General features: G+C 41.2%; 1 protein-coding gene across 2 annotated transcripts in view; it reads left to right on the top strand.

Annotated features, from left to right (window-relative positions):
- Positions 1-15,311, top strand: part of CYTH4 (cytohesin 4) — a 91,240-nt gene that overhangs the window by 30,103 nt on the left and 45,826 nt on the right. For both annotated transcript variants that reach the window (XM_044300687.1, XM_044300685.1), the window contains 5 exons: positions 261-325; positions 4,096-4,162; positions 6,730-6,848; positions 11,709-11,789; positions 13,789-13,901. In XM_044300687.1, the coding sequence (XP_044156622.1) occupies positions 261-325; positions 4,096-4,162; positions 6,730-6,848; positions 11,709-11,789; positions 13,789-13,901 (445 nt within the window). The remainder of the gene's footprint in view (positions 1-260; positions 326-4,095; positions 4,163-6,729; positions 6,849-11,708; positions 11,790-13,788; positions 13,902-15,311) is intronic.

Genomic DNA, 15,311 nt, shown 5'->3' with positions numbered 1-15,311 from the left:
CACCTCTGACCAACAGCAATAGCAATCAAGGGTATCATAAATTACAATTGACATTTGTAATCTGGTTGTAATGAGTTCTACATTATTGCATGTGAGACAGATGCTTTCAATATATACTCAATGTCCTCTCTGTTTCAGCATTTTTGTCCTCATCAGTCTAATTGCATATACTTTATTACATCTCGAATCTGTGTATTCATGTCAGTGATCATTTTGAAACCCTCTGTTTTGTTTTCCTTCTTCTTACCTACTGGGTGCAGAACTTGCAAAATGAGATAACAGATATTGTGGCTGAAATAGATGATTTTGAGCGTCTGCAGTCGAGGTGAGTGGAATTTGCTGTCCGTATGCTGTGCATAGACATACATAACAGTTATAAACTACTCACTGTGCATGCTTTTAGCAAAAATAGTGCAGGCATATATGATAAACATAGTAATATACTTTATTAGAGAAAAATGCCTCTTTAATTGTGTGTCACGGAAGGTGTACAGGAAACTAGAAGACACAAAATGAATATCCGACTCACTGGATCCCAAAACTAAGGAACAAAAGGGAGAGCCCTGCATCAGACCTGGCTCTCTCCCTGACTGCTCAGCCTATGCGAAAATCCCAATGGTAGATGATCGCATATCCTCGTACCTCGACTGTATAACACCTGAACACCCTATAATAGTGAGGGGACATGGCCACCGGCTCCCTACACTTGATAAGGAGGGAGTCAGGGTCACCTGGGATCCAGCAAACAGAAAAACACAAATGAATGAACAAAACTTATCTTGTAGAAGACTCAGAAGTAGGATCAGCATGCACACACTCCAGGAAGGAATATAAACCGCCAAGTGAAGCAGTCTGGGGAGGGATTTAAAGGGATGCAATCAGTAGCAACTACATGACAGCTGAGAGAGGGCTAACGAGATGCGAAAATGAAAGCAAAACAAAAGGAAGCTCAAGGAGGAGCTTCTGAAAGGCACCTGTCAGAGCTTCTCAGATGTCTGGTGGTGACATTATGAGACACTTCTCCACCACCCATGCCCCTGAACTGATCATACACCCTCAATTTGCAGCTAAAAACCCATCTTGAGTAATGAGACGGACTATCAGCTGACTGAGAGATTAAGTTACATGCTGCCCATAGAGGTGTATGGATAAGGAAGGGAGGAGTAAGCTGTTAGAGGGAGACAGAGGCAAAGACACACAGAGATGCTACTGCTGGCTGTAGTAAATTTTCTCACTCCAGTGCTTGATTCACAGCTGCACTGCTCATTACTACTGTATAACATCCTCTATGTTGCTGTTGTTGAGGGCAGTGACAGATTAAGTAGACCATAGGTCCTAGGTTGTTCCCAAAACTTGCCCCCCATCCCCACCACTGCATTGCCACGATTTATACTCAACATCAACTTTTGTGCTTTTTACACTGTGGATTTTGTCATGGATCCATGACCAAATCCACAATCAATCTGTTACAAAGCTGCAACATAAATTGACATGGTGCAGGTTTAAAATTTGCACCGCATGTGGTTTTCATGTGGATTCTGTGCACAAATGTGAAATTTGTTTAAATCTCATCCACTTTGCTGCTTCTGTGTGCAATTTTGCAGCAGAAAATCTGCAGCATATACAGACGTGGACAAAATTGTTGGTACCCTTTGGTCAATGAAAGAAAAAGTCACAATGGTCACAGAAATAACTTTAATCTGACAAAAGTAATAATAAATTAAAATTCTATAAATGTTAACCAATGAAAGTCAGACATTGTTTTTCAACCATGCTTCAACAGAATTATGTAAAAAAATAAACTCATGAAACAGGCATGGACAAAAATGATGGTACCCCTAACTTAATATTTTGTTGCGCAACCTTTTGAGGCAATCACTGCAATCAAACGCTTCCTGTAACTGTCAATGAGACATCTGCACCTCTCAGCAGGTATTTTGGCCCACTCCTCATGAGCAAACTGCTCCAGTTGTGTCCGGTTTGAAGGGTGCCTTTTCCAGACTGCATGTTTCAGCTCCTTCCAAAGATGCTCAATAGGATTGAGGTCAGGGCTCATAGAAGGCCACTTTAGAATAGTCCAATTTTTTCCTCTTAGCCATTCTTGGGTGTTTTTAGCGGTGTGTTTTGGGTCATTGTCCTGTTGCAAGACCCATGACCTGCGACTGAGACCAAGCTTTCTGACACTGGCTAGTACATTTCTCTCTAGAATTCCTTGATAGTCTTGAGATTTCATTGTACCCTGCACAGATTCAAGACACCCTGTGCCAGACGCAGCAAAGCAGCCCCAGAACATAACAGAGCCTCCTCCATGTTTCACAGTAGGGACAGTGTTCTTTTCTTGATATGCTTCATTTTTTCGTCTGTGAACATACAGCTGATGTGCCTTGGCAAAAACTTCGATTTTTGTCTCATCTGTCCACAGGACATTCTCCCAGAAGCTTTGTGGCTTGTCAACATGTAGTTTGGCATATTCCAGTCTTGCTTTTTTATGATTCGTTTTCAACAATGGTGTCCTCCTTGGTCGTCTCCCATGTAGTCCACTTTGGCTCAAACAACGACGGATGGTGCGATCTGACACTGATGTTCCTTGAGCATGAAGTTCACCTTGAATCTCTTTAGAAGTCTTTCTAGGCTCTTTTGTTACCATTCGGATTATCCGTCTCTTAGATTTGTCATCAATTTTCCTCCTGCGGCCACGTCCAGGGAGGTTGGCTACAGTCCCATGGATCTTAAACTTATGAATAATATGTGCAACTGTACTCACAGGAACATCTAGTTGCTTGGAGATGGTCTTATAGCCTTTACCTTTAACATGCTTGTCTATAATTTTCTTTCTGATCTCTTGAGACAGCTCTTTCCTTTGCTTCCTCTGGTCCATGTCGAGTGTGGTACACACCATATCACCAAACAACACAGTGATTACCTGGAGCCATATATATAGGCCCAATGGCTGATTACAAGGTTGTAGACACCTGTGATGCTAATTAGTGGACACACCTTGAATTAACATGTCCCTTTGGTCACATTATGTTCTGTGTTTTCTAGGGGTACCATCATTTTTGTCCATGCCTGTTTCATGAGTTTATTTTTTTACATAATTCTGTTGAAGCATGGTTGAAAAACAATGTCTGACTTTCATTGGTTAACATTTATAGAATTTTAATTTATTATTACTTTTGTCAGATTAAAGTTATTTCTGTGACCATTGTGACTTTTTCTTTCATTGACCAAAGGGTACCAACAATTTTGTCCACGTCTGTATACTCCCCAGATTGGACCCCCTGAATATTAACTACAGATTCAATAACAGAACCTGACAAAGTCCCAAAATAAATAGGCTCCCGAGCCAGATCCTCTAAATACAGATCCAAACCAGACTCCCTAATGACAGACCAAAACAAGAATTGAATAAATAAATGCAGTCTCCCAAACCAGACCTCATAAATATAGACCCAGGAAGACTCTATTATCAGTGGTCCTGGGGTCCCCTAAATTTGGCCCCCAGGCCCCCAGATAATAGACACCAGATGCCACACACTTACTCGGCAGCTTCTCCTCTACCTCCATGCTGCTCTCTCCTGTAGCTTGAAGCCCTTCATAGGTCGTCTGACCATCTGAAAGCCTCTCTGCGAGTCCTGCAGAAAGTTAAACAAAACAGTTTTTCCGGCACTGTTTTGGGTCAATTTGCAGGAAAAAACACAATAAAACTGCAATATGCCCAGTTTTTTCAATAAAACTGACATTTTCTTAAAGTGTTTGTGCGGGCGTGGGGCCCTGGCAGCCTCTGCCCCAAGGTGGCCACCCAAATCAACAATATTATGATATGCTGTTGTATCAGGGTGTGCCACAGACAGAGAATGGAGCAGGATTCCCTCTTTTCTGTGTTTACAGTGTATGGAAGACATCATAGCAGCTAGCCTCCACTCACTACCTCTGGGAAAACTAACAATTAGAAATGAATAAATGTGGAATACAAGTCATGTAATGGTTATATATAGAGCTACTTCTCACAGACAAACAGACACAGGACAGCTTATACTGGAAAGTCACCTGAAATGACAAGTACATATTAAGTTTTGATCTGTTTTCTCATAGTCGAAAAATACAGCGGGACAATGAACTGCTTAGTGCAAGCAGGAAATTTAACATGGATCCAGAAAAGGTGAGTTTTAGAGGACAACAAAATGATGAGGAAATGCATAGCATGTTAATAACATATCTAGACTTTAAACTTTCTTTAATACACTAGACCAGTGGCAGGGGCTTATCTGCAGGGGGTGCAGAAGTAGAAGTTAGACCAAGGCAGCGGTGCTTGAATGGGAGGCCCTTCTCTCACAAAGGAAGATATGAGTAATCTGAATGGCACATGTCTGGAGTGGGTCCAATTACAGATTTTCCATTAAGGCCTTAGGGTATGACCACACAATATGATCGTGATCCTTTTAGGTCATGGGCATCTGCGGTCAATAACCATGTAGCCATTAGGTCACAGCTGCCTGATATTTAACTTATAAAGACGGCACTGATTAGGCGGTCTGTGATCATAATGGCTGCTTGGTATTGAAGGGGCCGCATGACCATTAAGAATTCAGACTGCCTATACAGTGTGGTTTTCATTAGTTAGATATCATGCAGCTGTGGCTTAAATGGCTGTGCTGTTCTTGACCGCGGTTGGCCGTGACTCAAAAGGATCACGACCGCGCCGTGTGGTTGTACCCTTAATACTTCAAGTTGCGCCCTTGGTGTGACACCTGCATCCATATAGTTGTACATTCACTAGAGCTAAAGGACCACAGATTGCACACCACCACTCCTGACCACGTGTTTTCTTTTGTGAGTGAACAAGGTCTGTTGGTGGTCCGAATTATCTTCAACTGTACAGTTGAACTCCACAATGTATTCTGTAGTATGGCATAAATTATTGCTAGTCTATGTACACAGAATTGTAATAATTTTTACAAGACATGGGTAAAGGTAGAGTGCCCACAGAGAGGCTTCAGTGTAGTTTACAAGCAGGATTTTATGCAAGATTTGTAACATCAAGGAAGGATGTAGCAACTCTTAATGAAGGGCTGCCAAGAGCTGGACATAGTATCTATTTTATGTGCATAATTTAAGTTTTACATTGAAATGGAAAAAAGTAGTAAAAAAAAGTAGTAAAGTTGCAAATGTCAGTGTATAGTGTGTACATGCAATAAAAGAACCCTTATCAAAAGGTGTATTATCATAGGTGCTTATCATAGCTTTCATATATGCTGCACATGAAAGGAAACATGTTACGGGGATCAGGTAACTACAAATAGGATTGTTTTAAAAAGCTTTGTGCACTTTTATAAATTTCACTCCTAGCCTTTTCTACCGGTTGAAAAAGCCATTCTCACCTGCTTCCTGCCTCTCCGTTCTTGCTCTCTGGCTCCCTTTTGAAGTTTTCCAGTCTCCATCATTGAAGCGACTGGATGGACAGTTTCACATAGACCACAGCAGCCAATGACTGGCCTCAGTTGTGGCATGTACGGAAGTAGCACTTTGCCACTGGGTCATGTGCCATTTGGAGGACCACGTCACCACTGATGCCAGTCATTGCCTGCAGCAGTGCATGTGACCCCCATCCATCCTTCCAGAAGTTTCCAGGATAAGGAAGACCACAGAAGGAAGCCAGGGACCCAGGGAGTTGCAACACAGTGGCAGGGAGCAAGTCAGTGTGATTTTTCAACAGGTGGCAAGGCTTGAATTTTTTTTTTAAGTGCACTAAAACCTCCTTTAAGAACATAGAAACCAAAGTACATATTAGAATAGAATGTGTAACAAACTGGATATTATTGCATCCTCTTAAAGGGGAATGCCAGGTTCAGTGCAGCAGCTTGAGCCTCTAGTAAGGACTGGATAACAAATGCAGAACAATGGGTAGGCATATTAGGCAGTCGTCTAAGGCACTATTAAGAAGGGGGATTTAATTTAAGGATTAAACTGTATCGAACTAGCTGATAATGCTTTAGGTGCTGAGGTTCAGTGATTGATTCCCTTCTTCTAAGGAGATGTGTTCTCTGGTGAAGAAACAGTACCTACCACAGAGAGTGAGCGCCAAAGGTGGGGTTGCAGAGGTGCATTCTGAATCCCCTGCCGTGAGCACCAAGAGAGCTTGTTCCATTATCCCTATGGCTTATGGGCCCTGGTGCAAGACTTCAGTTTGGGCCCCCCTTACCTCAGTGCTTTGTGGCCAGGGGCCGGGAAGCAGATAGCCTTCGTGCAGCCTGAGGAAAAAATTGAAATGGCACCCCCCCTTCCATGCCAAATTCTTGACCTATTCCCTTCCCTCCAGCCAGAAGTGTAACTTGACCAGCATGTATTTTCTATAATACCGATGTCTTCTTATGCACCACAAGGGTCTTTGGGCCCCCTCAGGCTCCTGGGCCTGGTAGTAACTGCCCCCCCTCCCCTATAGCTACGTCCCTGCATACAATACCAAAATGCAATACAGCTAAGCTAGTGTCTCTGATCATAGAGGGGTTGCCCAATGGGGCACAGCTACATCCAAGTAGCCAACACTCACACTGAATACATTAAGCAGGAGGTAATTGCCATGGAAAGATGGTTTTACCCATTTAGATGCTTTTGTTAAATTATATTTGTAATACTTCCGCTTACAATGGCCTTAGCGGTTAGTAGATGCCTTATTTCTATGCAATGCAAATGGCATTAAATGTATTATTTGTAATGTATGGCCTCCAGGGAATTCAATTGCTAATTACAAAGAAGTTTGTGGAAAAAGAGCCAGAACAAATAGCCAGCTTCTTATACAATGGTGCAGGACTCAGCAAGGCTGCCATCGGGGAGTACCTCGGACAAAGGTTAGTACGTGTCCATGCACAGGCACAGCAGTAGTCGGTCATCCGTATAGCTAGCATGTGGGACAAATCATATTTAAAGGGAACCTGTCACCTGGGTTTTGGGTATAGAGCTGAGGACATGGGTTGCTAGATGGCCGCTAGCACATTCGCAATACCCAGTCCCCATAGCTCTGTGTGCTTTTATTGTGTAAAAAAAACTATTTGATACATATGCAAATTAACCTGAGATGAGTCCTGTCCCTGACTCATCTCACTTATAGGACTTATATCAGGTTAATTTGCATATGTATCAAATTGGTTTTTTTTACACAATAAAAGCACACAGAGCTATCGGGACTGGGTATTGCGGATGTGCTAGCTGCCATCTAGCAACCCATGTTCTCAGCTCTATACACAAAATCCCGGTGACAGGTTCCCTTTAAGTCAGCATTATATTGCAGCCATAGAGCAGTCCTTGGGATCATTACCCTAATGACAACGCTGCTAATTGTCTCTTAATTGCAATTAGATCTTGCAATGCATTACAAGAGTAAAAACAACTACAAATTATAGTGCACATAACAAATAGCATGACTACCGACACACGCTTATCTCCTAGCTCTGCGCCGCGTGGACCTTCAAGCTGCAGAACAAATTGGTTTACAATATTTGCAGAAATAGTAACAGTCTGCTCATCCGCTTTCATTACTGACCTTTTACGGCTGCCATTTCCTTTATACCAGAACAATCATCAGGAGAACGCTGCAAACATGGATGTCAGTGTGAGACCACACCTGCTAGACCATGCACAAAAATGCACACTACACAATAACCATTCATTTAATGTGATATACAAATGCAGTTGATAAATAAGTGAAACACTTGGAATTACACTGATTTTTGCAGCAATTACTAATAGACTGTGATCTGAGTGTTACCTAAATGACAATTATAGACAGGCACAATTTTATGAAATAACACACTAATAGTTGTAACATTCTTTTACTTAGCACATTGGGGGTCATTTGCTAAAGACTAGCATTACACAGGCCAGTCTTAGGCTACTTTCACACTTGCGTTGTTGTTTTCTGGTATTGTCGAGATCCGGCAGATGATCTCGATGCCAAATAAAATAACATTTCCTTTTAGTCCTCATGTATTCTGAATGGAAAGAGATCCGTTCAGGATGTATAAAGACGTCTTCCGTTCAGGCAGCATTCCGTTTTATGACCGGACACAAAACTGTTGCAAGATGCAGTTTTGTGTACGGTCATAAAAATGGGGGGGGGGGGGGAAATCCGGTACTGAAAACAATGTGAGTCAATGGTGACGTATCCCTTTTTTTAGGAGCCTAAAAAAACGGATCCGTCACCTATTGACCTTCAATGTATTTAGTGACAGATCCGTTTTTTATCTGTTTTGATTTCACACATCCGCATCCTAACGGAACCGATGCATCCCTATGTGCAAAATCAAAACTGATCCGTTTAATTCTGGTATTGAGATCCTCTGCCAGATCTCAATACTGGAATTAACAACGCAAGCATGAAAGCAGCCTTAGTACAAAAAAAAAAAAGCCTGCTAAGGGAAGATGTAACCATTTTATTAAGCAGTACAGGCCTCCTAACAAATATGCTGCCTCTTTACTAGTTCATGTGCCTGAAACTAAAATCCACACGAGCCAGGATCGGGCATACAGTTCAGTTATAAATGATGCCAGTTTTATGGAGTAATTGACAGTACATGTTTTGGGCTACAGTGGTTTTGCCCACTTTCGCTAATCCCTGCCCACTTTTTAAGAAGGTGTAAAGAGCAGTGTGGATGCTCGAAAAGGCATCTACATTTTGTAAATGACCTCTATTGAGTACATTTCTATAATACATGGAGAAAAAGTAAGTGAACTTCTGTGTTACTGACTTCTGCAAGCATTAATTGACAAAATATAAGAAGACATTTGAAGTGTGGGTTTTACATGTAATTTGCCTATTAAATAAAGGCATACAAAACCTGGTAACTGGCAAACCTGTTCTTTTCACCAACTTTCAGAAGACCTTGAAATGTGAGTAATACTGCCACAGTCACTCCTGTGAGAGAGGTGAGAAGATCGGATAGACTTGCTACACATGAGGCTATCTGACAGGTCTCTCTGTTTTCCTCTTAGCATGTTGTTGTTTGGCAGGATCTCACCTCTCCTCAGGTGCCGCTCATTATCAGTGATGAGGCTCTATTTAGATCCGCCCCACAATTCTGACTATGCGGTTGATAGTTTCTGCTTGGAGTTGCTAATGCTGGTTTGTCTTGGATCTTCTGCTTCTCCATACATCTCTAAGCTAAGTACTTGTTGCCTTCGCTGTTTCTTATTATCTGGTGTGTGTTGTTTCTAGGCCTCAGGGAGACGCAGGTTCCTTCATTCTGGAAGGAACCAGCTGTCTCATCCCCTGCTACCTATCCTAGGGCTCGTCAGTTTTAGCAGGGCTTTAGGTATCCGGTGTATGAGTATTTCCACCATCAGAATCTGCTCATACTGGCAAGAGTTAGGGAAAGGCCTAGGGATTACTAGGAGGTCACCATCCCTCTTCCTTAGCTTTTGAGGCCTAGATTGTTGTCTACACATTGTGGTGTGTATTTGGTGTTTTCCCTTCCCCTTAACCTGTGACAGATACATGAAGCTGGAAAAGAATACAAAATAATTGCTAAAGACCTGGATACACATCTATATGTAAATAAAGAAAGTTTGGGACTATTATTACCCTCTCAAGGAGTGAGTGTCCTGTTAAGACCACTCTAAGTAAATCAATGGAAAAAAAATGAAGACGAGTTGTGTTTTGGAATGGTCAAGTCAAAGTCTTCACCTTAACCCTATTGAGATGCTGTGACATGACCTGAGAAGGACTGTGCACGCAAGGCATCCCAGAAATATTGATGAACTGGAACACATTTGCAGGGAGGAGTATTCTCTCATTTGCAGCTACAGTAAACATTTGGTGGAGGTGATTGCTGTTGATGGGATATACCAGTTTTTAAATTCAAGACTTTACTTACTTTTTTCCCCCTCTTTACTCAGTGTGCTAAATAAAAAACATGAACAGTAAAACTGTTTGTGTGTTATCATTAAGTTACATTGTGTTTGTCTATAATTGTAATACAATAAAGGACAAGCGCGCTTCCCATGGGTGAACCCTGTGGAGAAATGGTGAAGACACAGTGAATAATGAGGGGTACCAGAGGGAATTGTGTATCCTCTGCATTGGACGTCGGGCTTAGAGAGGCTACAATGCATGTCCCAAGTTGAGGAAGAGGGATGCTTGGGCTCCGGGAACCATTTATCATGGCCACTAGGTACTTTGAATATCATTAGTATAACTAAGAAATTTCATTTTTGGGTGTTTGTCTACATGGATAAACCTCACAAAGGTATTGTTTTAATTCTGGTATACACTGCTACATTGCATTTTTTTTAGTTATATACAGTGGATGTAGCTGACAGATTCCCTTCACGTTTTGGGGATCCTAGACACCAAAGAATAAAAAGAAAAAACTCAAGAATATAAATGGAAAATATAACTTTAATTCAAAGTTTATTTATCATTTTCTTCTTCTCATTAAAACAAAAAAAAACATAGATAAGAAAATAGCCATTACAAAAAGCACAGATATACATCCTCATATTTAACAAGAGCATACCCTAACAGCTTTTCCCCCTTCTTATTAATTATACCGTAATCCTAAAAAAAAGAAGAAAGAAAGCTTTCCCCCTCCCCTCCCATCCCCACACCCGCCCTCCCCTCCCTCCTCCCCCCTACCCACTTGGTTGTCTTGGGAGTGTCCTCAAGGTATTTAGTTTCAATGACCTCTTTTCTAATAACTTATATCTATATTTCCCCCTCCTTACTCCTCATTTAATTACCCATCAGTTTCACCTGCCTGGCTTTCTCATAGCTCGTCACTCTTTCATATAGATTTTTCCATTCTACCACTCTTGGCGGGCGGTCCGCTCCTAGGAAAATATAACTTTAAATTTAGATTTTATGCATTTCGAAGAAACCCCCATAAGTTGTACTTCCTGTTTTATGCATATAAATACCATTGAGATTCTGTGGTCTCCCTACGTGCCTCCTGAAGAAAGTAATCCCCCTCAAAATGCATTGCATGGATTTTATTTTGTTGTTTTTTTACTTTTATCTTGTTTGGTTTTTATTGCAGCACTTTTTTTATCTCTATTTTTTTCCTCATCCTGTGGCGTCTATAATTGTGACATAGATAAGGCCGAATAGTGGCTCAGTGGTTAGCTCTGGTGCCCTGCAGAACTGGCATCCTGGGTTAAGGGCAACACCTTCATGGAGTTTGTCCTCCCCATGTTTGTGTGGTTTTCCTCCTAAAGACATTTTGCTATGGAATCTAAATTGTGAACCCCACTGGGGACAGTGTGCAGTGTCTGTAAACCGCTGCAGAATGTGTTGGCGCTACAGCAAAAGAAATAACTTGGTAACAATCAGAACACTTTTTATTAGTAATCGATGAAGAATCCAGTTAATTCACCAAGGGTTCACTACTCTTACTTGCAGCCACAAAAATGGCAATGAATGCATAGTTTCACAACAAACAGACGTACCAGAGCTAAGCCTATTTGGCCTCCTGTTATCTGCTGACTTCCATAATAAATGTAGTGCATTATTGTACCGCATCTAGTTTTAGTTGTGCCTAAAAGAAGCAGCTAAATGATATGATTACCTCTGTTTCATGAATGCAATGGTAATATCTGAATGACTTATTAACTTTTCAATTTTTTTCTCCATCTTCCCTTTGCTGTTATTTTCCTCTCTTGTCCCCGTCCCATTTCCTTCCTCTTCTTTTCCTATCTCTTTTGTTCTATCTCTCCAGAGAGTCTGTGAATATTCAAGTTCTGAAGGCTTTTGTGAAATGTCACAACTTCAACAAACTCAGTCTTGTAGATGCTTTGAGGTGAGAATTTTTTGCACTAGTAACAGAACTGTTCATCAACACCCAACACTACAAAAGGATGGAAGCTTTTAAGATGATACCTAGAATTAATGGGGTTCCATTCGTATGTGTAAAAAAAAAAATTGGCCTAGTGCCAGGGAGCTCCCCTAGCCCCTTTCATCTCACTCCTTTCTCTGACATAAGACACCACAACTACTTAAAAGAGTGAATATTTATTGTTCACATTACCGGTAGTTTTAAAATCACCTATTCTTCAAATAGCAGCAAAGGGTTTACTTGGTTAATGGTTTAGAAAATAGATCCTAATAGAGAATTCTGAGTTTAAACAAGGAGACACTCTGTTCAGGATCCTTATCTTCTAGCCAGAGTGGAAACCAGCCATGTTAAGAGTGAAGCTCCCAGAAACAGATTAGCGGCACTGCATGTACCGTAAATATGACTTAGTCTTATTAAATCATCCGACACTGGCGCAGATTGTTTAATAATGCTTACTACCATCTGCATTTGTGTGCAGTTCCTAGCACATGCCCCGCTAGTAATATAAACTGACCATGTTCTTTAAAGGGGTATTCTAGTTGTAGTGCGTTATCTCCTATCCACGGGATAGATGCTAACTATTAGATCAGTGGTAGACCTACCACTGGGCCCACCACAATCACTAGAAGGGGGATCCCATACCCAGTAGGCGCCCTCGAAATGAAAGGAGTGACTGGTTGAACATACTTACTGCCAGTCCATTCATCTCTTGGACTGCTGGAGATAGCTGGGTACATCACTTTTTCAGAAATTCCTATAGAGATGAATGGAGCAACAGTGTGCATTTATTGTGAGGGGCCTTGTGGATTACTAGGTCCCTGTTTTTGTGATTTTGGGAGTCCCAGGATTAGGAACCCCGCCAATCTAATAGTTATTCCCTATCCTGTGGATTAGGATAAGTACATCGTGCTCCTAACAATCAAAGAGCTCCCCGCCCTGACTCCCTTTATCTCCTCTCTCTCTCACTATGTCTCGCTTCTGCCATGACCACTGACTTTTCAAGGCATGCTCTTATTGTTTTGTGGGATTTCATTTTTCAGATACATTTTAGTGCTTGAATTTTGGAATGCCATTTGTTACAATTTATTCCTAAAACTTTGTGAAGCCATGGTTACATGGACGAGGCAGAGTTTACATCCACCTCCTTACATAGGCTGCAATGTGATGGACATAGTTTATAATGTGATCATATAGTAGCCTTATGCTCTTCAGTAAGAACTTGGGAACAAAATTAAAATAGACACTATTGGGGTAATTTATTAAAGTAATCTAAGGTAGAACTGGCTTAATTCGACCTTTCATTTTAGACAGCTCCTTTGGAAAATAAAAGGAGGAATCTGACTGTAGTCAGTTCTCCTTTACACCGGCTTGATAAATTACCCCATATATCACTAACTGCAGCCAGTCATATACACTGAATTTGGAAAAACATACTGAGCCACTTTAGAGGGCATTTGTTGGGTCAGTCATGTTTTCTAAAAGTGTTGCAGAAAACTATTATTCAGTAGCAGGTTTTAATCAATACATTTCTCTTAGCTTAGATTTCAAGAACTTTTCTATTCTCATAGACCAGGGGTGCAAAAGTCATCTGAATCAGTCCACAAGGATATTCTGTGCAGCCCTAAAAAAAGTTTGAGTCCCTATAGTTCAGAATGACATGGGTGTGAAAAGATAGCCTGATCCTTCTGATTTACAGAACAGAGTTGTCCTTAGTCATGTGCTACACTTGGTAACCATGGTAACAGGGGAACCCCATTCTCCTGAAAGATAGGAGTCCTAAAAATGAAAACCCTATTACTTAGCGTTATGCCATAAATGTCTCAAATGGGAATACTCTTTCATGTTTTCTTGTGATCTTTAGAGAGGTATAATCTGACATTGTGGTCCTCAGGTCAGAAAAGGTTGTCTATCACTGCCAGTTAAAAAAATTGCAACTAAATGTAAATGATCTATTTTCTTCCAGACATTTTCTGGGTAATTTTCGGCTACCAGGAGAAGCACAGAAGATTGACCGTATTATGGAATCTTTCTCAACTCATTATTGCAAATGTAACCCAAGCACCTTCAAGTCCACAGGTGAAAAAAAAAAACACAATTAATTATAATTTTTTTTTTTCACTATAGAAATAATTACATAATCAGAATGGTTAATATAGTTATCGATAACTGATCGCAAAATAATTGACAAATTGTAGGTATTAGAGATGAGAGAATTTTAAAAAAATTGGCCGGTTCACTGAATTTTTTTAAATAATTTGGTTCTACACAAATTTATTAGTGGCAAATTGTGTTAAAACCAGATTTTTTCCTGGCTGCAGAGAGCCTCTCTGTTTTTTTCCTTGCAGTGTTGTGTTTGGTAATGACCACACCTCTTGTCAGGTGCAGCTTGTTGTCATAACTGAGGCCCTATTTAGTTCTGAATCTCACTGCTTACCATGCAGTTGATATTTCCTCCTGGAGTTGGTTGAGCTGGTGTGTTGTTCCTTTGGATCTCCTGCTCCTCCATTCTGCTTTAAGCTAAGTGCATTTTGTCTTGCTTTTTGTTGTTCGCTTGTGTGCGTTGTTGTCTAGGTCTCAGGGAGATGCTGGTTCCTTCATCTGGGAAGGAACCAGTAGTCTCATTCCCTGACACCATTCCTAGGGACTTCCAGGGTCTTCAGGGCCTAGGTTCCGGTGTATGAGTATTTCCACCTTCAGGGTCAACTCATACTGGCAGGAGTCAGGGAGAGGTCTAGGGATTCCTAGGAGGTCACCATCCCTCTCCCTTAGCTTTGAGGCCTAGACTACGGTCTATTCCTTCTGTGTGTCATTTGGTGTTATCCCCTCCCCATTTCCTGTGACAAATACACACCACAAAAGGCTTTAGAACATATAACTGCACTGCTGAACGGCAAATAATATATATTTTTTTGCACTAATACACAACAAAAAGAGCTGTAATTTTCTCACTTCATCACACAATGGCTAATAAGCCCTTTTTTCCCACTAATCACAGAAAACCAAAAAATGCTTTGGAACATATAACTGCACCGCACAAGGGCAAATAAGACATAGAAATATTTCCTTGTAATAAAACCCATTAATGGCTGTAACGCCCAAATAACAAGAACGGTTTGCTGGAATTACAGAGCTGTATAATGGCAATTTGGGTGCCCAGTCAGTGCTGCAAGGCGTAATAGGATTGTTCCTATTACCCCGGCTGTAACCTCCCCTACTGAACCCTGTTCAACATAAATGCTGTTGAATAATTCCTCCCTTTCCTTTCCCTACACCTTGAATAATCTTTCCCTGCACTTGTAAATTGTTTGTTTAGCACAATGAAGTTTTTTCTAGCACCGACCCTAGTGCCTGCTGACGTCTCTCCCTGCACTAAATACACTGGAAAATGGCAGAATCCAAGATGGCTGAGGCTATTTATATGGCTGTGACATCACAGGTCTGGCTGCTGATTGGCTACATGCATGGCATTATGGGTGATCCCGCCTT

Source organism: Bufo gargarizans, chromosome 7, assembly GCF_014858855.1.
Source record: "Bufo gargarizans isolate SCDJY-AF-19 chromosome 7, ASM1485885v1, whole genome shotgun sequence".
Lineage (NCBI taxonomy): Eukaryota > Metazoa > Chordata > Amphibia > Anura > Bufonidae > Bufo > Bufo gargarizans.
This window is presented reverse-complemented; position numbering and strand designations above follow the sequence as displayed.